Source organism: Plasmodium falciparum (assembly GCF_000002765.6).
Source record: "Plasmodium falciparum 3D7 genome assembly, chromosome: 3".
Classification (NCBI taxonomy): domain Eukaryota; phylum Apicomplexa; class Aconoidasida; order Haemosporida; family Plasmodiidae; genus Plasmodium; species Plasmodium falciparum.
This window is the reverse complement of record NC_000521.4, coordinates 847,385-869,326: the sequence shown is the minus strand read 5'-3', so window position 1 is coordinate 869,326 and position 21,942 is coordinate 847,385. Positions and strand designations below refer to the sequence as shown.

At 20.0% G+C, this 21,942-nt stretch overlaps 4 protein-coding genes across 4 annotated transcripts; 2 read left to right on the top strand and 2 right to left on the bottom strand.

The window, feature by feature from the left end:
* Nucleotides 1–2,906: 2,906 nt before the first annotated feature.
* PF3D7_0320700 (signal peptidase complex subunit 2) lies at nucleotides 2,907–4,313 on the bottom strand (the record flags this gene model as incomplete). The annotated part of the gene is made up of 8 exons (XM_001351241.1): nucleotides 2,907–2,988; nucleotides 3,108–3,174; nucleotides 3,307–3,364; nucleotides 3,469–3,555; nucleotides 3,647–3,708; nucleotides 3,843–3,924; nucleotides 4,088–4,152; nucleotides 4,277–4,313. 8 exons carry the CDS (start codon nucleotides 4,311–4,313, stop codon nucleotides 2,907–2,909), a joined length of 540 nt encoding a protein of 179 aa, XP_001351277.1.
* Nucleotides 4,314–5,494: 1,181 nt separating this feature from the next.
* PF3D7_0320600 (conserved protein, unknown function) lies at nucleotides 5,495–6,586 on the top strand (the record flags this gene model as incomplete). Its single annotated transcript, XM_001351240.1, has 5 exons — nucleotides 5,495–5,566; nucleotides 5,688–5,800; nucleotides 5,903–5,936; nucleotides 6,194–6,262; nucleotides 6,476–6,586. 5 exons carry the CDS (start codon nucleotides 5,495–5,497, stop codon nucleotides 6,584–6,586), a joined length of 399 nt encoding a protein of 132 aa, XP_001351276.1.
* A 638-nt stretch (nucleotides 6,587–7,224) lies between these two features.
* Nucleotides 7,225–8,514, bottom strand: PF3D7_0320500 (nicotinamidase, putative; the record flags this gene model as incomplete). Its single annotated transcript, XM_001351239.1, has 1 exon — nucleotides 7,225–8,514. One exon carries the CDS (start codon nucleotides 8,512–8,514, stop codon nucleotides 7,225–7,227), a length of 1,290 nt encoding a protein of 429 aa, XP_001351275.1.
* Nucleotides 8,515–11,822: 3,308 nt separating this feature from the next.
* PF3D7_0320400 (oocyst capsule protein Cap380) lies at nucleotides 11,823–21,080 on the top strand (the record flags this gene model as incomplete). The annotated part of the gene is made up of 1 exon (XM_001351238.1): nucleotides 11,823–21,080. One exon carries the CDS (start codon nucleotides 11,823–11,825, stop codon nucleotides 21,078–21,080), a length of 9,258 nt encoding a protein of 3,085 aa, XP_001351274.1.
* Between the last annotated feature and the right edge of the window lie 862 nt (nucleotides 21,081–21,942).

Sequence of the window (21,942 nt, the reverse complement as noted above, 5' to 3'; positions counted from 1 at the left end):
AATAATAAAAGCCCATACATACATACACCATATATATATATATATATATATATATATATATATATATATATGAAAACTACTAAAAAAATTGAAAAAGTGTATAACAATTAATAAGATAAAAAAAATTATAAAATAAATAAATAAATAAAAAAATGAAATACTTATTATAACATATTAAATTAAAACAAATAAAAAATGAAAAACTAATGATGATAAATTATTACTTACGTGTACCTTCTTATTATATATATATATATATATATATATATATATATATATATATAATATATATAATATAAAAAAAAAAAAAAAAATTATAACAATTAATATAATTACAATCACATTTTAAAATGACGAAGTAAAAAAAAAAAAAAAAAAAAAAAAAAATTATATATATATATATATATATATACATATATATAATTCAACAGTACTTAGTATACATAACAGGAATGTAAATTCATAAAAAAAAAAATATATATATATATATGTATAATATGGGAAATTATTAAAACTTTGTAAAAAAAAAAAAAAAAAAAAAAAAAAAAACAAATAAATAAATAAAAACATACACATATATAATAATATTATACTTTGGAATAATTTTACATATAAATTACACAAGTCTTACTATTATGTGTACAAAAAATATTTTATAACTCAATTATTTATTATATACATAATATATATATATATATATAATATATTTCTACTATATTATTTATAAAATACGTATTCATTTTCTTTCACATATATATATTATGTGTGTGTTAACTTTATTTAGATGTATAATGTTTAAAGCACAAAGAAAAATGATAGAATGTGGAAACATAATTTTTTTAAATGTGGTTCATAAAAATAAAACACATATGAACAGATTTATGATATATAAAACATACTTTTAATATACACATATACATATATATTAAGGGTTAATTACACTTATGAAAAATATACACATATATTTATATATATTCTTCTTAATTCCTCCAAAAAAGAAATATAATAAAAATAAAATAATAAAATTTGAAAAAGGGGTACTTAATAAAAGTTTCATTAAATGGATAAGCACATACATACATACATAATAATATACATAAATATATATATATATATATATATATATATAATAATATAATTCACATAATGAATGATCAATTCATTTATTCTCTCATGGTATTATATAAGTATTCTTTAATTTAGTCAATTTCTTCAATTTATATTAAACATTTTTTTTTTTTTTTTAAACATGGTTTTATCATTACTTTTGTTTATTTTTATTTTTTTTTTTTTTATTTTTGGGGTTTTTCTTTTTTAATTTTAAGATTTTAATTTTGTACTTTATATTTAATTTTTCATTTTTTAAAACATAAATGATAAACATATATAATATATATATATATATATATATAATATATGAATGTTTTTTTTTTTTTTTTTTTTTTTTTTTTTATTATATTTTTTTTTATTGGGGCTTTATTATTTTATATTTAATTTTTCTTTTGATATTTTAAAATATGTAGTAAGCAGGGGTATAAATATATATATATTTTTTTGTAATAATTAGTAAATTCATATTTAAGCTTTTTCCAAAAAAAAAAAAAAAAAGAAAAATTTTCGGATTATATATATATAATATATATATATATATACAATAATTTATATATCATTATTTATAATTATATATATATATTAAATTATATATATATATATATATATATATATATATATATATATTTTTTTTATTATTTTTTTTTTTTTTTCAACACATTCTTGTGATATATGTAATAAATATATTATTTAATGTAATAAAATAAACCTTGTAAAAAAAGAAATATATATTTCTTTATCTTTCACTTTTTATGATAAGTAATAATACTAACATTAAAAGAAAAAAAAAAAGTAATAATTATATCATTACACATTTTTAATATGTATATATATTTATTAATTTATGCGTAATATTTTTTCTTAAAAGTTTATTACGTTATAATACACATATATTCTTGTGTAATCAAAATAGAAAGGACGAACTCATGAGCATATAAGAATTTTATTTTTCCTTTAAAAGGGAAGGAACTAATAAAAAGGTATCCAATATGATATATTTATATATGTATGTATTATGTATGTATTTTTTATTTTTTTTTTTTTCCTTATGAAGCATATAAAGATTATAATTATTTTACAAGCTTGTCATTAATATCTTAGTGGATACACACATATAAATGTGTATTCATCCATGCTGTCATAAAACTGAGCACATATGAATATCAAATTAATTTATTTCTTCTTCTTCTTTTTTTTTTTTCATATATTATGTATATACATCTTTTTCATACTAAATATAACAAAGTATGGTCAACCGTTATATAAAGTAATGTTCAAAAAATGACCATGTTTTTTCCCTCTTTTTTAAATAGCGTTCAAAATGAGGTACATATATAAATATGTAAATATATATATATATATATATATATTTATACACACACATATATTTATATATTATTATATGTATCCCCCCTAATAGTTCATGTTCTCTATTTCTTTTTAACTATTATATATAAGTAATATAAATTTATGGACACAACTTATTAAAATTGGTTTGGAAGTTTAATTATGAGAAGCATTAAAATGAACTCTTATGAGTAAAATATAAAAACATTCATAATTAAATAACTAAAAATATTTAAAAAAAAAGAAAAAGAAAAAGAAAAAGAAAAAAAAAAGAAATATAAAAATATAAAAACATAAAAACATACAGATACAAATCGCTTATAATATAAATGCTATATAGTATATTTTATAATATATGGAGATTCTGATATTCTTCTTATCATCAAAATGTATTATCTTGAAAAAAATTCCGAATTCCTTTTATTTTCCTTTTTCTATTTGGTTGCTCTTTAGTTTTTTAATTTCAGTGTTCGTCCATGAGCAGAAAGAAAATTCATAACAACATTTTTTGCATAAGGTTTCATTAAATAGCTACACAAAGAATGAAGTGGCATATACATATATACTTATAAATATATATTAATTTTTTTTTTTTTTTTTTTTTTTTTTTCCCTTTTTAGTTTATATATTCATAAATCATAGGAGCTTACCCGTTCTCATTATAAAGTCTTTTTAATTCAAACGAGGTTTCAAAAACGTTTTTATTTAATTTATAGGCTGTAAAAAGTTGACATAAATACAAGACAAATATATATATATATGTAGACAAACATGGGGTTGGCATATTAAAATATATACAATATATATATATATATATTTTTTTTTTATATTTTCTTTTATTCTTGTTACCCAAAATTAGGGTACTTTTTTTCACGTCCAAACGACAATACAATTTTACCAAGGAACCCTAAACATACAAATAAATAAATATAAATAAATAAATATATATATATATATATATATAAAGTTGTATAATTCCTATTATTCAAATGTCAAGTTATAATTTATTACGTTATTCGATCTTAATATCATAAAAACATCATCAAAGAAAAAATATTCAAAGATAATCAAAGTTGTTGATACTACAAAAAAAGCCACCTAAATTAAGAGGAATATAAGTACATATATGAATATATGTATATGTCATTATATATATATATTATATGACTAATATTATTATTAATATTACCAATAGTTGTATCATAATCACTGGGTTTTTTTTATACTGAACAAATATTGAGCAGTATGTTCCTAAAAAAAAAAAAATATATATAAATACATATATATATATATATATATATATATATATATATATATATATATATATGTATCTATTTATTCAAAAGTCTTATATTTTATTCATATATTTATCTTTTATATCTTACCTATAACTATCAAAACTAAGCTCAAAAAAATTCGTATATTTGAGTATTTTACAATTTCCTCAAAATTTTGTTCTCGTATTTTCTTTAAAATGACATATTGAAAAAAAGTGTGGAAAAGAATTTATATATTGGTTATAAAAAACATATAAACATAAATAATTAAATATATATATATATATATATATATATAAGTACGTGATGATGAATATATAATTTTATATGTATGCATATCTTTTTCTCTTTACTTCACTTATAAAGTCTTGGGTAATTTTCTTTATTTCCGTTTCGCTGTATAAGTTGCTCACATGAACTAAAAAAGATAAAATAAAACTTCGCAATTTACAACATAATCTAATATATATATATATATATATATATATATATTCATTTATCTATTTCTATTTTTTTAACATATTTTTATCCTTTCTTATTACATGTGCTATCTTCCTCTTGAACATTATTGCCTGACATTTTCTGCTTGTTTTTTTTTTTTCTTTTTATTAAAAATCAATTAGTTTAATGCTCCTTGTATTATTATTATTATGATTATTTTTTTCAACATAAAAACAAAACAAAAAAGAAAACACATACATATATGCAATATAAATATATTTTTACAAAAAAAAAAAAAAAAAAAAAAAAAAGGAAAAAAAAACATATACATATATAAATATATTATTATGATTAAAAATTAAGGCTTAAAATTTTCACATACTGAAAACCATACAATAAAAGTAAATTTTCTTTTGATATATGGATATATACATATATATATATATATATATAATACACATATATAATATTACACTAGTAAATAAATAATATGTATAACAGAACAAAGATATAATAATAAAAATAATAATAATAACAATAATAACAAAAATAATAACCTATTTTTCTCTTATATAATAAGAATCATCATATTCGTTATAAATATCTTATACATATAAGAAAAAAATACATAAAAATAATTCATATGATGAAAATTTATAAAAAAAAAAACAAAAGAATTTTTTGAATGGTGTAATTATATATAAATGTGAAGCAATAATAATAAAAATATCTATTTCTTAGATTACCTTATATATATATTTATATATAATAACTTAAAATGTGAAATATGATATGTATTATACAACATTTATATATATATATATATATATGTGAATCGTAAAATGTCATACATATTTCAATTTATTAATAGGGAGATATATATATAATTTCATATGTGATCATAAAATATTTTATATTTTTTGTAATTTTTTTTTTTTTTTTTTTTTTTTTTTATCCTTTTTTTCCTTCACTTATATATATATATATTGAAGAAGCAAATGTCTTAAATTGATATCTTCCAGAAAAAAAAAAAATATATATTTATATAATAAATATTCGCTATGTTTTTTTAATATATATTTATGAATATAAATTATGCTGTAATCAAAAAATTTTTATCCCACAAAATTATCCTTCCAAAGGAATAATATCGAAATTTCATATGTAATAAACATTTTATTTACTTATTATTCTTCATCATATTTGTATTTGATTCGGTAAATACATTGTTATATTTTTTTCTTTTTTTTTTTTTTTTAATTTTTTTGTATTATATATATATATATATATATATATATATATATAAAAAGAGCAAAAAAATGAATTTTGATATAGCATCTGATGGGAATGAATATACATACAGCGGATATTCAAAAAATTCACTAATAGAAGTAAAAAGGATAAATACATACACACATATATATATATATATATATATATATATATATATATATATATATATATATGTATATTTACTCATTTATACATATTATATATTCTTATGATCTGTAGGATAAAAATTATATCTTAGATTATGAAAAATATGTACACTTTGCCTTCTTTGCTTGCTTTTATATATCTCACATAAAAAAAGAAAAATGTTCAGATACAGAACTTTTGACTTGGTATAAAATGAAAATTAAAAAAAGAAAAAAGAAAAAAGAAAATATATGATATATAATATATAATATATAATATATATATATTTGTATTTCTTTATTTTGTAGGTATTTGAAAAAGTTTAAGCATATCGTTATCAATGTAAGATATAAAAGAATATATCTATACACATACATACATACATATATATAATTTCTACAATTATTATATGCAATATTTTTTTTTTTTATATATTTTTTGTTACATATTAAAAATTTAAATAGATAAAAATATAAAATTACAAGTTTGCTCATAAAAATTATGGAAATATTTATTTATAGTTATATATATATTTAGCTTTAGACTTAATATATATATATATATATATATTTTTTTTTTTTTTTTTTTTTTTTTTTCAGTCTACAAAAAAGGTTAAACGAACCTACTTTAATTTGATAAATAATCTTATTCAAGATAAATGTGTTAAGGTATAATATTAAAGAGAGAAAATTATAAAAAATAAACAAATAAATAATAAAAAAAAAAAAAAAACATAATAACAATAATTAAAAAAATTAATATAAATGTTACATCTATATTTTTTTTTTTCAATTTATAAATGCGAAATATATGCATATATATATATATATATATATATATATTTCTTTATTATTTACTCCTTTAATATATATACCTTTCAGGTATCTTTGGAAAATAATAAAAGGTATTTATTACATAACGAAAATTTTATTTTATGGGCATGGAAAAGAAGAGCTTTAAAATATGATAAAGAACAATTTAATAAATATTAAATAAGTTATAATTTCGAAATTAAAAAGATATTTAAAAAAAAAAAAAAAAACATTAAATAATTTGAAAAATCACAAATAAAAAAAAAATAAAAATGTGTACACATATTAATATGTATATATATAAAATAAAAAAATATATATAATATAGTGATTTAAAAATATATTAATATGAAAAGTACACATTCTATATATATATATATATATATAATATAAAAAAAAGTCCCCTTTTTTTTTTTTTTTTTTTATTTTTAAATTATAACTAATTTTTTTGGTAAAACAAAGATTACAAATACGCATAACATAATAGAATAATCCTTACACACACACACACACGAATAAATAAAAACATATATATATATATATATATATATATTTATATATATGTATATATGTGCATATATGTATGTAATAATTTATTTCTTTTAAAAATAAATTCATATAAAATTTCAAAATACACAAGAGAATATAAAAAATTATTACTTTTTAAAATGCAGCCATTTTCAAAAACTGATTAAATAAAATGAAAAAAAAAAAAAAAAAAAAAAAATTTACCTAATTATATAACAAGATAAAATATATAAACACAACATTGTATATATATATATATATATATATATATATATAAACATTTTTACAGGTTATGACAAAAGTTTTGATGAGTTAATAAATTTGATTCCTTTATTTTGTAAAAATAATTTATCTTCCTGTCGGTCAAATAAATAAGCTGTTGCGTCTTCAACAATATACGTTTCATATCCCAAATTTAAAAAGCTGAGTGCTGTTTCTTTAACACAATATTCAAAAATAAAACCACAGACATATACAGATGTGATATTTTTTTGTTTTAATAATTTCTGTATATTACCATTTACTTGTTCATTTTCAAATATGGTATGGCTATCTTTATTTTCTTTTTGAGCCTTTTTAATAATAATATCATTTATATGTCTTATGAGTTTGTTATGTACTTTACATCCATATGTATTTTTAACACAATGTACAGGCCATACATCTATATTTTCATTTAAAAAATTTATTTTATGATATTCCATAATATCATTTTTACTTTTAATATTTTTATATATTATCTGTGATGATTTAATTTTATCAATATTATTAAGAACATCACTTAATGTATGGATGTTATTATTTTTCAAAAATGATTCTATTTCGGTTTCTTCGATTATTAAATTGTTATTTACATCTATTTTTTTCATTTCCTCATTTTCATTATTATTAATACATGAATTTTCTGAATTATTCATATCATAACAATTCATATTCGATTTATTATTTATATTATTACATTTTAAATTATTGTTACATATTTTTTCATATAACAATCTATGAGTTTCGGCAAAAGAAATATGCATTGCAGGATGATAATCAACGGTTAAAATGCACATACCAAATTTTAAGTCATCACTATTAGTTTTTATATTATTATAATCTATTATATGATCTGCATGTTCTGTATGATTTGTTAAATTAACAACGTTGTTATCATAATTATTATTACAATTATTATTTATTTCATTATTATTATTATTATAACAATTAATATTACTACTATCATATATATTATTCATACAATCATGCGGATATCCATTTATATTATTATGTATATTTTCATTCATGGGAAATAAATATATATCCTCATTATTATTTTCATCATCTATGATATTATGACATTTTGAATATTCAACAATATCCTTATCTTCATACATATATTCATATTTTTTTCCCCCTTTCTCTTCTATAATATCTTTACAATCTTTTAATTTTAATAAACTTTCTTCTGTACATTTATACAAATTTAATCTTACACTATTAATTTTATCTATAACATCTAAATACTCAGCTTTCGAGTTAAATGATCCGTTCGGTAAAAAGTCATTTTGTGCATCAACTATAACAAGGCATTTCATTTTTTTTTTTTTTTTTTTTTTAAATATTATTTTATAAGAAAATACATATTTTATTTTTAATTTTTTTTTTTTTTTTTTTTTTTTTTTTCTTTCAGTTTATACAATATTTATAAATATAATTTACAATGTGCAAACAAACTGTACTTTTTTTTTTTTTTTTTTTTTTTTTTTATATATATATATTTTTAAGGAGGGAAATGGGGAAATTTGTTTTCAGAATGAATAATATTAATAAAAAAGGAAAAAGAAAATTATAAATTACGATGTTTATATAAACATAATATTTTTATATATATATATATATATATATATATATATATATATATATTTAAAAATTATTATTTTTTGAAAAATTACAATTATAAAAATATATTATATTAAATTATATTATTAAATTATATAATATTATTTAATTATATTATATATATATATATAAATAATGTATATATATATATTTATTTATTTATTTTATTTTTTTATTTTTTTATTTTTTTATTTTTTTATTTTTTTCTTTTTTTTTTAAATTCTTGTGTAAATTTTGTTAAAATATTTCATTACCTCATTTCTATATAATTTACAAAGATATCAAAAAATAAACATTCAAAAAAAAAAAAAATGCATATATATATATAGTATAAATTTATATATATTATTATGTAGATTCCTATCTATATATATAATATAAATAATTTTATAAATCATATAATATATATGAACACTTTTAATATATGATTTTAAGAGAGTTAAAAAAAAAAAAATTGAGCGTTATATCATAATTGAATTTTCCAACACAATGAAAATAGTTCCCAACGCAATATTGGTAAATTTTTTTTTTTTTTTTTTTTATTAAATGTGAAAAATAAAATAATTATAAAATGAAGTGAAATATTAGCATTTAAGAAAAATCATCTTTATATAAATAATAATGAAACATATATATATATATATATATATATATTATTATTATTATTGTTATTTTAATGGGTGAATAAAATAAAAGGTATATAAATAAAAACCTTAACATTTAATATATATATGTATATATAATGGTATTTATAAATACAACCCTTCTTTAACAATTATATATACATATTTATTTATATATATTATTTATATTATAATAATTAATATTATTACTAGTTAAACGTAAATTAAAAAAAAAATATATAAACAACTTTGTAACTCCTTATTTTATCCCTTCTTTTTTTTTTTTTAATATTTTCTTTTATCTGTCAAAAATAATTTTATTTTTAATATACCGTACAAAATGCAATAATATATTTGGGTTGTATTTTAATTCATGTATATTTTCTGTCACCCGTTTCTGAAAAGAACACTAATTCTAATAAAAAATAAAAGAAGACGAAAATAATAAAGTACTAAAAAAAAAAAAAAAAAGGTAATCAAAGAATTTGTAAAAATTTGTGTTCCACATAAATATCATAGAAAGAAAAAAAAAAAAAAAAAAATCTGTCACTTATCAATAACACTTATGAAATAATATATTATTCTTTATATATTTCATCTATACTGTTGTTAAATAACATATGCTTTAAAGTCACTTTTATCTAAATATCAAATATAGTTCACTTCCTATATATTATATTATACGTGAATTATTAAACTATATATAATATATATAATGTGTATTTTTTGTAGCACCTACTTTTATAATCATTTACTTAAAATACAATTATGTATAATATTAATAAAATGGAATACGGTACACATAATCCTAAAATGAGCTAATTTTTCACATACTCATTTTATTATTTTTTTTTTTTTTCTTACAAAAAAAGTATTACATAATTAAATATTTCCTTATTTTATTGTAGATATAGAATATTCAAAAGGTAAAAATATATAAAACAAACTTGCGAATATTGCAAAAATATAATATTTATATATCTGCATTTCAAATAATACTTTTATATTTTAACGAAACGTCTTATTAAAAATGTAGATTAATAAATAAATAAATATATATATATATATATATATATATAACAACTTTTAAAAATGTTTTCTATATTACATTCTTTTGCCAGTGTAGGAATGCAAAAAAAAAAAAAAAAAAAAAACATTTATATATATTATAAAAAATATGCCTTTTGGGATTGTGTTCAGGATACAATTATTTAGTTGTTAATAAGTAATGTTTATATATATATATATATATTTACTACTGATATATCTATATCTCATTACGAATATAAGCATACAATATAGGGAAAAAGAAAAAGTATAAATATTGTGGTTCAAGTATAACACCATTATGAAACGCTAATTGTCATATAGAAATACAAAAAAAATTATATTATATACAATTATTTGTAAAACATTTTTTAAATACGAAATAAATATAAAATGATTTTATTTAATTTGATTTATTTTTTGTTCTTTTATTAATTCTTCATAACATGATACAATTAACATAAATATTATAAAATATTATATGTACAACCAATGATTTATATATAATGCAACCATTAACATATTGTAGTCAACGTTTATCCTTCTAAAAAATATATTAAATACACTTTTTAAAACATATAGATATCAAAGTAAATTATCCTTTTCTCATTACAAAAAAAAAAAAAAAAAAAAAAAAAGGAAATACAAATTTTGGCTACCTAGAAAAAAAAAAAAAAAGGAAATACAAATTTTGGCTACCTAGAAAAAAAAAAAAAAAGGAAATACAAATTTTGGCTACCTAGAAAAAAAAAAAAAAAATACAACATTTAGCTACATGAAATAGGAAAAACAAGAAAAAAATACAACATTTAGCTACCTGAAATAGGAAAAAAAAAAAAATGGTGCTGCAATAGACAAAAATATAGTTTTTGGCTAACTGAAAAAAAAAAAAAAAAAAAAAAAAACTAAAAATACTATAAAAATAAAGGCTTAATATTATAAAAAATGATTATTTTGGAAAAATAATAGCAAATAATTACACCTATTTAACCTTTATTTAAAAGAAAAATTATATATATATACGTTATATTCCCCCAAATAAATATTTTAATATAGGTTAAAATACTTAAAATAATATTATAACATATATTATTTTAATAATTTTTTTTTTTAATAATATATTTATTTATATTTTAAAAATTTTTTTTTTAAATATTTTGACTTTAATTATTTTTAAACTTCATATGTTTGTAGAAGATTTTAAAGATATAATTAAATACTTATATATTTAAATAAATATATAGATATAATAATATATATATATATATACATAATATATATAATATATTTTATTTTATTTTTTTTTTATTTTATATATTTATAATTTATGTAAAATGCATATTTTTAATATATATAATATTTTATTTGCTTGCCTTATAGGCATTGTATTCTCATCTGGTGTTGATGAGGTTCAGTTAGATCCTATTAACAATTACAATTCAAGGAATTTAAAGAAATCCAAATTGTTACCAAAGCAAAAGAGATACACTTTGGATATATATTCCTTTGGGAATACATGCGTAATTGATTATGAAAATATATGTGAAACTACAGACTACAATATCCTTGTTAAAGATGGAATAAGTGGACATAGTGTTAAGATTATGTTAGTTCAAAAGGAAAAAAGTGATATCATATCTGTACATACTTTAATGGGAAAATTTAACGAACATAGAGTTGTATTTTTCCGTTTTAAAAACATTCCCTCATTACACTATAATATTATTGTAGAAGTTTCAGACTTAATATATAATCAAGATTATGATATTGGAAAAGGGTGTCATTGCAGATCATGTACTGATTTTACAAGAGAAATAAGTTTGAATAATATGGAAAATAACATTATACATAAAACAAGAAGTGACAAGAAAAATAGATTAACATACCCTCAAAAATCATTTGTTAATGGACATAACTTATTTAACAAATTTTTATTTTTCCATTCTGAAATAAATTCTAGCACTATTGAAAATTATCAAACATTATATGATAATTATCATGAATTGGTATCTCCATGTTCTGGAGTTATTATGACTCATTCAGAGAAATATAACATTCATTATGATATTACTTCATCAAATGTTCATTGTTACCATGTATATTTAGTAGACAAATTTATGAATAAATTAAATATGAACAAAAAGGTTAGTGATGAGAATATAAAATTTAAGAATGCTATAATGATCTCATTCGAAAAAAAAGATAGTGATCAACTAATAGAGATTATAAATAATCAAAATATAAACCTTCCCTTAATGTATGACAATAGTTATTATATACCTAGAGGTACTGTTCGAGGAAGTTTAGTAAAAATAAATACTAATCGTATTCTTTCAAAAGCCAAATATATATATAAAAATAATATGTACAATAGAATGGAATATGTGCACATGTTCAGAATTTTATTTGAATTATATGCACAATATAATAAGATCTCAAATGAAAAAATGTTATATTATACTACTGGTTTGCATTTACCAGATCATAGTACACATGCAAATCAACCAAATAACGGCATATATGCATTAGAATTGGCAGTCTTATTAAATTCATTGAACTTTGAATTTAATGCAGAAACTATTGGATTAAACGATAATGTTGTAATTAAAAAAGAGAAAGATTTTATTTCACAGTATGGTACAAATGTATACGCACAAATAGTAAATAATCAATTAATATTAAGAGAATTATCATCAGAAATATGTTTATTAATATTAGAATCTATAGCTCGTGAATTTAGTATGTATATAAATAATAAATTAAAAAGTTCTTTAAAAAATAAATGTTACATTATGAGAATTGGTAATAGTTATGCTAACTTATCTACAATGTATTATACATATGAATTTGATTGTAACATGACTTTGTATTATCAAGAATTTCATTTATCTGATGATATTATGATTAAACACCATATAACGAACAAAACTTTATTTGAAGATGTCAGTATTGAACTTGTTTATAATGAAATATTTGCGTATTCTGTATATGTGCATGCACATTTAGATAAAAAAAATGTCGATACATTAAAAAAGTTTGTATCAAAATATGTAAATAACAACAGTATCATAAGTATCCTAGTAGTTGGACGTAAAAGTGATAGAGCAGAAACATTTGTAGATTTTGAGTTAAAAAAAATATCGTTTTCAATTAATTGTATTGAGAATTGTACAAACACAGAACCAATAGTAATAGAAGATAATTACGATTATATAGCTATAAGTAAAATATGTATAGAGAATAATAATGGATTATCTACTATATGTTTTCCTGAGTATACATTTTCATATATATTTGATACTAGATTATTGAGAGTACATACGTTAAGTATCAATCCATATCCTGAAGTATTATTAACTGTTGAAACTCATACTGAAATAACTGAATCGTATTATTGTGTTTTGATACCTCATATACCTATAATACCAAATACATTTCTCCCCATTAATTATAATGATAAGGTATGTAAGGAATACATAAATCGTTGTCACATTATAACATCTAAAGTGTTGATTAATAATGCGAAAGTACCAAATGCTATAAAGGATTTACATGGTAATTTAAAACTATCCTTCTTAACCAATTTTAACGAAAGACATGAAGAAATGTTACAAGTAGTATATACATCAAATTTTAGTTCTGATAAGGAGGAACATATTTTAACTCATTATAGTAACAGTTTGTACACAAATATGCATAATAATATGATGCATTATAGTCGCGAGAAAGTAATGTTTAAATCTTCTGTGAATAAGGAATCGCCCAATTTGCATTTAGATGATGATGATAATTTTTATAATTATGAATCATTATTAGAATTAAAAGAATTTAATATAAAAATATATAATGAGTTAATATATAACAATGAATTAAACATACATGTACAAACACCCAAGAATGATGATATATCATTATATCCTTTTGGTCAAATTAATGTAAATTATAATAAGATAAAGAAGAATGTCTATATGAAATTTATGGATGATTACATATACTTTTATGATGAGAAAGAGGAGGGATATAATGAACGTATGTCTATTATACCATCAGTACGATCTATGCCTTCGAGTCCTAATCCATTTGTGAATATATCTCCTTATACTTATGAATGTTTAGGTGCATATGCATATTTAATGAACAAGTTCAATATATTAGTGAATGACTCTTTAAATTGTGAGGCAATAAATATGATAATAGAAGTGTTATTGAAGGGTAAAATGGGTAAATATTTCATAGGAAATAATAAGAATAAGATATATTTAAATTTTTATAAACGTGATAAAGGCTCATTAGATGTTTTTGATTTAGTTGAAATGGGGATATATGAATCTCATGGAATTCCATTAAAGCCGACTAAGGTATACAAATTGAATGTTAGTATTGATGAATATAATCAGAATTTGCTTTATGCTCATAAGAATTTGAAATATCCTAATAAATATTATTCTAATGTTTACATATTGATGTTCAAGGTAGCCTATTTGTTTAATAATTATGACTTTTATACATTCTTTTATGATTTAACTGGAATACGTTTAATAGATTCTAATGTTATCAGTAATATGGGTGAATTACCAAAACAAGATAGAGAAAATATAGGAAGTGTGCACGAATTATTAAAAGGCAAATTTGGTATATCTATTGATAGGCACACGACCTCTTTTGAAGAATTATTAAACGAGATATCATTATTAGCAGCATATATAGTAGAATTAACATCGTCATATAAATTGAGTGCGACAGCTTTAAATAATAATTCAAGTACAATTTCTACAAATAAAAATTATAATTATGTAACTCCTTTTGCTGAGATAAAATATTTCGTATATATAGATGAGTTCAAATATAATAGTAAAAAATATGATATCAACGAAATGATGTATCACATGTCACAATGGAATGTATTGTTGATAAAAAAGAAAATTCTATGTTGTTCTAATTTTGTGGATGAAGTAGAAAATTCCCTTAAATATTTTATTTTATATAAATACATAAGTAATGACAATAAAATATTGATACCTTCAGATAATAGAAACATGATAACTAAGGCAAATAACATAATACAGAAATTGTTAGAAAGACCTATTGAATCGATTGATGTATCTGAATATGGAGAAGATGAAATATTATTTACAATACAATTAATAATGTCAAAATCTGGATATATGTCAAAACTGATACCAAATGAACCTGCACATATGGAATGTATAAATTTAGATATGATTGATTATAATGAAAATGTTATAAGTAATTTTTATACATCTGCTGATAGTAATGGAATATTAGTAACTATAACTATGAATAAAACATTATTGGATAATATTATAAAGATACAAGAACATACTACTACTAATAATATGGATTATATGGTATACTTTTTATATAGAAATTTATCATACCCTTTTATTGGAAAATCCAATAAAAAGGAAACTCTAGAAATGAAAAGATTTTTATTGGTACATGGTGGTGAACCTGTAAATTATAAAAAGTCAGATATAATATTTAATACATATTTAGATATACTAAATAATGATTCTATTTTCATGTTAGAGAAAATAATTTTTGTATCTAAAAATGGAGATAAAATAGTTAAAGAATTGAATGTAGAATATCAAACATTTTTTGTTCATCCATTTAATTTATTATTATTATTATCAATAGATAATGAGCACCCGAACAATCAAAGAATTAGAACATTTGAGACATATTATAATCAAACGCTTACATGTAATCATTATAATAATGGTTTACAAGTGTGTGATAATTATCCTGAATTCTCTTATAATATGCATTATTCCCCATTTTATGTATCTTATTTAGAGAATAATCAAAGAAAGGACATTTTATTTACAAAAAGTGAAGTACTTCCTCATGTGGTAAATAATTATGCAAGTACTATATCTAATAGATATAATATAAAATTAGGAGGGAAAATTATGCATCCAGATATATATAACACAGTCCAAACGATAGTTCACGAGGTGGCAACTTCTGTTGGAACATATAATTTAAATGCTTGTGGCACATTATATTTGAATAATAATCGATTACATTTGATGAATGACAAAAATTCGTTAATTTCTAACATATGGTATGATAATTATAATTGTATAAATAGAGGTGCGATATTTAGAGAAATCATAGAAATATGTCATTTTGAAAAAGAGGATTTGGCTAATCTGTTTGGTGACTTACAAAGTAATATATTACCCTATACGTTGAACAAGCAATTTTTTGATATATTAACAAGAGAAGAATTGAAGACTTTAATTTATTATTTTGTATCTATACCACCTCAAGTTATATCTGCCTTAAAAGAATTATCTATCTATTTAGAAATAAGTGAATTAAAAGATGTAAATAAAAATAATAGTATGATTATCATAAAAGACAATATTCTATATATCAATAGGGAAATGTTAAATAATGTGGGAAATATCAAAGAATCTTTTGTGTTATTTAATACCAATTTATATTTGAATATAATAAAATATGTACCTACATCAAATGATGAATTGTTAATAAAAGAATTATGGGAGGTACAACATTATATGGAAGATTATATTTATAATAATGATGGATGTAACAATTCTTTTTTTACACACAGAGGTTATTTAGAATTGCCACATAATATTTTAACATATCATTATCCAAGTTTTACTTATATAGATAGGGAAGAAATTTATATTAAGAAAAAACCAGATTCACATTTTTCTTTTAATAATGTATTTTTATATGAAGGTCAAAATTATATGAAGGAGAAATACTTGAGTGCCATTCTTGTTTTGTCCCCATATAAATTTTCATCAGTGGAAGAAGTTTCTTATATACGTATAATAGGTAATTCCTTAGATAATAAAAATCAGTTACTATTAAATTGTTATCCTCGTAAAAATTATGATAATTCTTTTGTAAAAGATTTTAATTTGGAGCCTAATTCCATTTATTTCGTTTGTAAAAATGTGTTCGTGAAATATTTGAAAAATGGTTTATATGAATTTAATAATTATTTCATTCAATATGAAAAGGATGGAGAAATAACTCGTCAAATCCTTGAGCCTATGCCAGTAAGGCCAGTATATGAAGTAAAAAATAATAACATTTTATTACCGGTTGATGAGGAAAAGATATCAATAATTATAAAGGACACAAATAAAGGAGATACTAAAAATGATAGTGTAGTTAAATATTTAATATATGTATGTTCAGATTCAATTATATTACATGAAAACCCTTATATGGTCGTCAAACCGATATTTACTTTAAAATCATATTTGTATAATGTAGGCACACATATAATTGATGATTATATGTCTTATAAATATCCAAGAAAATTAAAGCATTTGGAGTATATCAACATCCCATTTAGTCGAAGTATATTTAAAAGCAATACAATCGATTTGTCATTAGTACATAAGAGGGTGGAAGAAGACCATAAGGTGTGTACTGTGTATGGTTTAGAATTTGTTAAGAGTTATGAGTTAATAAGGGTGATAATAAGTGATATATTTAATAATGAATTCGTGGTAAATTTGGTTGATGAAAATATTTCAGTAGATAAAAATGATAATAGAAATAATATTAATGGTAATAGCAATAATAATAATAATAATAATAATAATAATAATGAGGATGAGGATGATGCTTTGCCTGAAAAGGAGAAAGAACCCGAAATTGTTGAAGCACCAATAACTGATGATAAAAAAGAGAGATGGAATCCATTTTTATTCATCATAGAATGTGCTGACCCAAGTAAAGAAAATGCACCAAAAGAAGAATTGTATTTTGTTGTATATACAAAATGTGTTATTCATGAAGGCCAAATGTCTCTAAGAGTTACAGGAACAGAATATATAATAGACGGAAATGTAGATGTATTGTTAACTCGTAATATCTTTGATGTCATATACAAAAATATTCTTAAGAAAGTAACATTATTAAATGGAGATTATTATGTACATATTTTAGGGAATATAGACATAATCGATAATATTCGCTCTATAAACGCTGAAACGAATATGATGCATGTAGTACGTGTAGATAAAAATGGAATGGACTATAACGAAAATAAGAAAATGATTATAAGAACGGATGCAAGAAAAAGAGATTTTCATATTGATTTGTATAATAAAAAAATAAGTAGAAATACACATAATAGTCCTGCTGCTATCCCAAAAGTTCTATCAACAATTGATAAGAATGGAAATATACAAGAAAATAAACAAAAAGTTGTTGTTCCACAAATTAGTTATGTTAGAAAAGTGGACTGTTTAGTTAATATCAGTGAACTTCCTGAGAGTAGACGCACATCGGGTGAATTATTTAGAAATTCCTACATTTTATTAAATGGTAATTTAAGTTCTAGCACATGTAATGTACAAGTTATCGATGGGAAATTTTTTGGAACGTGTATCGAAGGGGAATGTATATTAGAAGAATCTTTTCTTAAGCGCATGATTGAAGACAGTACTCATTTGATTAACAAGGGTACAATGAAAGATGGTATATATGAATTGAAAATTGAAAAACGTGTACATTTAGATAAAGAAATTGCATCATATGATAATTTCATCGCAAATGGTTTAACAGATATTGCATCATCAGGTGGTAGTAGTTTAACACCTTCAAACTCGTTGTTACCACCTACGTCTTATGTATGTATTATTGAAAAGATAACTGCTGGTGATAAAACTGATTTGTCACAATTTAAAAAAATTATAGAATTTGAAAGTGTTCATAAAATAAAAAATGGAAAGTATAAGATAAATATGATAAATGGAGAGTATATCATTCAACCTATAAGAGATAGTGCAGCACAAGAAAATGATGAAATACTTAAATATTGTATAAACAAAGCATGGAGGAGTACACCTAAGAAAGAGCATACAGTTGGAATGTATTACATAAAAATTATAGATACCAAAAAATATCATGAAAAAGAAAAAAGAAAAGACAATATATTATATGATAAAGCGGATAAAGATGAAAGAGGATATTATCTTTTAGTAAATAAATCAATGCAAGGAAATATACCAAATCCTATTGATAATAAGATAATACATTTTGTGTCTAAGAAAAATCTTTATAATGCCACATATTCTATAATAATAATAGATGGTAAGGTATATAAACCTCTTGCTGGAGGTGCTTCTTCAGATTATAGCATTGGTTTATTTAAGGAGGATGAAGAAAAGTTTTTTTCAGATTTAATGAAATTATTATATGCTAAGCCCCAAAACGGTTTATATTACCTTCAAATTTCTAAAGAGAAAATAAACGATATGAATAATTATGGTATACATGATATAATAACCATTCGAGATAATTCTTTTTTTGAAGAGTTAGATAAAGAGAATGCACAAGACAACATAGGATATCATATACTAATAACAAATACGCATTTAGAAAATGTAGGCACGAATAAAGTGAATGAAATATTTATAGTGCATAATTATTTTATGAAACCAGGATTATATTATATAACGGTGAAGGATGGAAAATATATTTTGGACGATTTTAGTAGTGAGGATAAAACTGATATAAAAGAAACTGATATAGAGGATATTATAAAAATGAGTGGGAAAAAATTATCAGATGATATATATGAAATAGTTATTGAACGTGTGTTCGCAATATTGGAAGGAAAAAATATATATTATAAGAAAATTGAAAAAAAAGAAGAAAACATAAATAATGTAATAGCACCAGCACCACGTGTTGTCGCGCCCAAAAAACAGAAAACCTTTTTCAGATCTTACGTGTACTTATTGGATAATGGAAAAGGCGAAACATGTTCATTCAAAAAAATAATAGAAGGAAAGTTAGATAACATAAAAAATGGAAGATATAGTGTACAAGTCTTGAATGGTTTTTATTATCCATCTATTATAAGTGGACCACAAATAATAAATGATCATATCAAAACGATAATAGATAATGCATGGTTCTTGGACGATAATAAAGAAATACGATATTATGTAGATGTCCATACGTATCCAGAAATAACAGATATAAGTACTGCTGATCAGATAATAGGGGAAGAATACTATTATATCGTTTTGAAATATTTAGATGGAGAACAAGATGAAAGTTTTGAAAAATCTCAGACAATCAAGATAATTGCTCATAATTTAAAAATAGGAGAATATGAAATTGAAGTAATAGATGATAATAATTTCATTGGAAAGGATCTATATGGAAATGAAATGGAACCAATGTTGGTGAAAAATATTATTTTATTATCTTATATCAAAGTTAAGAAAGGAAAATATCACATTACAATTATGAAACATATAGTAAAAATAAAAGTCAAAAATGATAATCATTATAATATAAATAATATGAATTGGTTACCAACTTTGGTAACAAAAGATAACAACAGTAGTAACAACATAAACGTATTACCCTATGAACAACAAACATTACCTTTGAATACAATAAATTATCCACGTATCAACGAAAATAGTAGTAGTATAATATCTGAATATCGTGCAAAGAAATCTTCAAATCGAATTGTAGAAATGACTCACTGTTCTTCTACGAACAAACACAATTGTAGAAATTTATTAAGAAGTACAAGCAGATTAGTTTAATAATTAAACATTAAATATAATATATATTATATATATATATATATATATATATATATATTTTTATGATTACACGATTAATAAATAGAATTATATAATCATATAATAATGTAATCATATAATCATATAATCATATAATCATATCTTTGAAACGTTTTTAAATTACATAAATAAATAAATATATATATATATTTAAATATGTTTTGTTTCCCCCTCCCCCCCATTTTGTTTTTTTTTATTCATAATATTCATACTTACACAAACATATATATATATATATAATATATATATATATAAACTTTTAAAAAAAAAAAATTTCTTTATTCAAAAATAAATACATAAATAATTATAACGCACATAAAAAAATGAAATAATTTTTTTCAAAAAAAAAAAAATATATATAGATACATAAGTTCAATTATTCTTGTAATATTATATAAATTTAATCGGTTTAAAATATTTAATATTTTATTTATATATATAGTTCATTGGGAAAATAATTATGTTAAGCTACATATGAGATATTTATTTGTAATATTTTATATCCACATTACAATATATATATATATATAAAAAAATATATATTTATATGTATATTATTTACATTCATGCTTAAAGAGGTTTTTTTGTTTTTCTTTTTATGATGGATGTATAAAAGATTTATTTAATGAATTAACATATATTCATAAGTTTTTAAGTTCATAATAAAAAGATAATGAAGATGCATTATATAATATTGTTGTGTTAAAAAATAATTAATTAGGTAATTTTTGTTTTTCTTTTTTTTAATTTAACAATGGGTAAGAGAATTATGTGTCAAATGTATATAAAAAATGAGAAAATAATAAATAAATAAATAAATAAA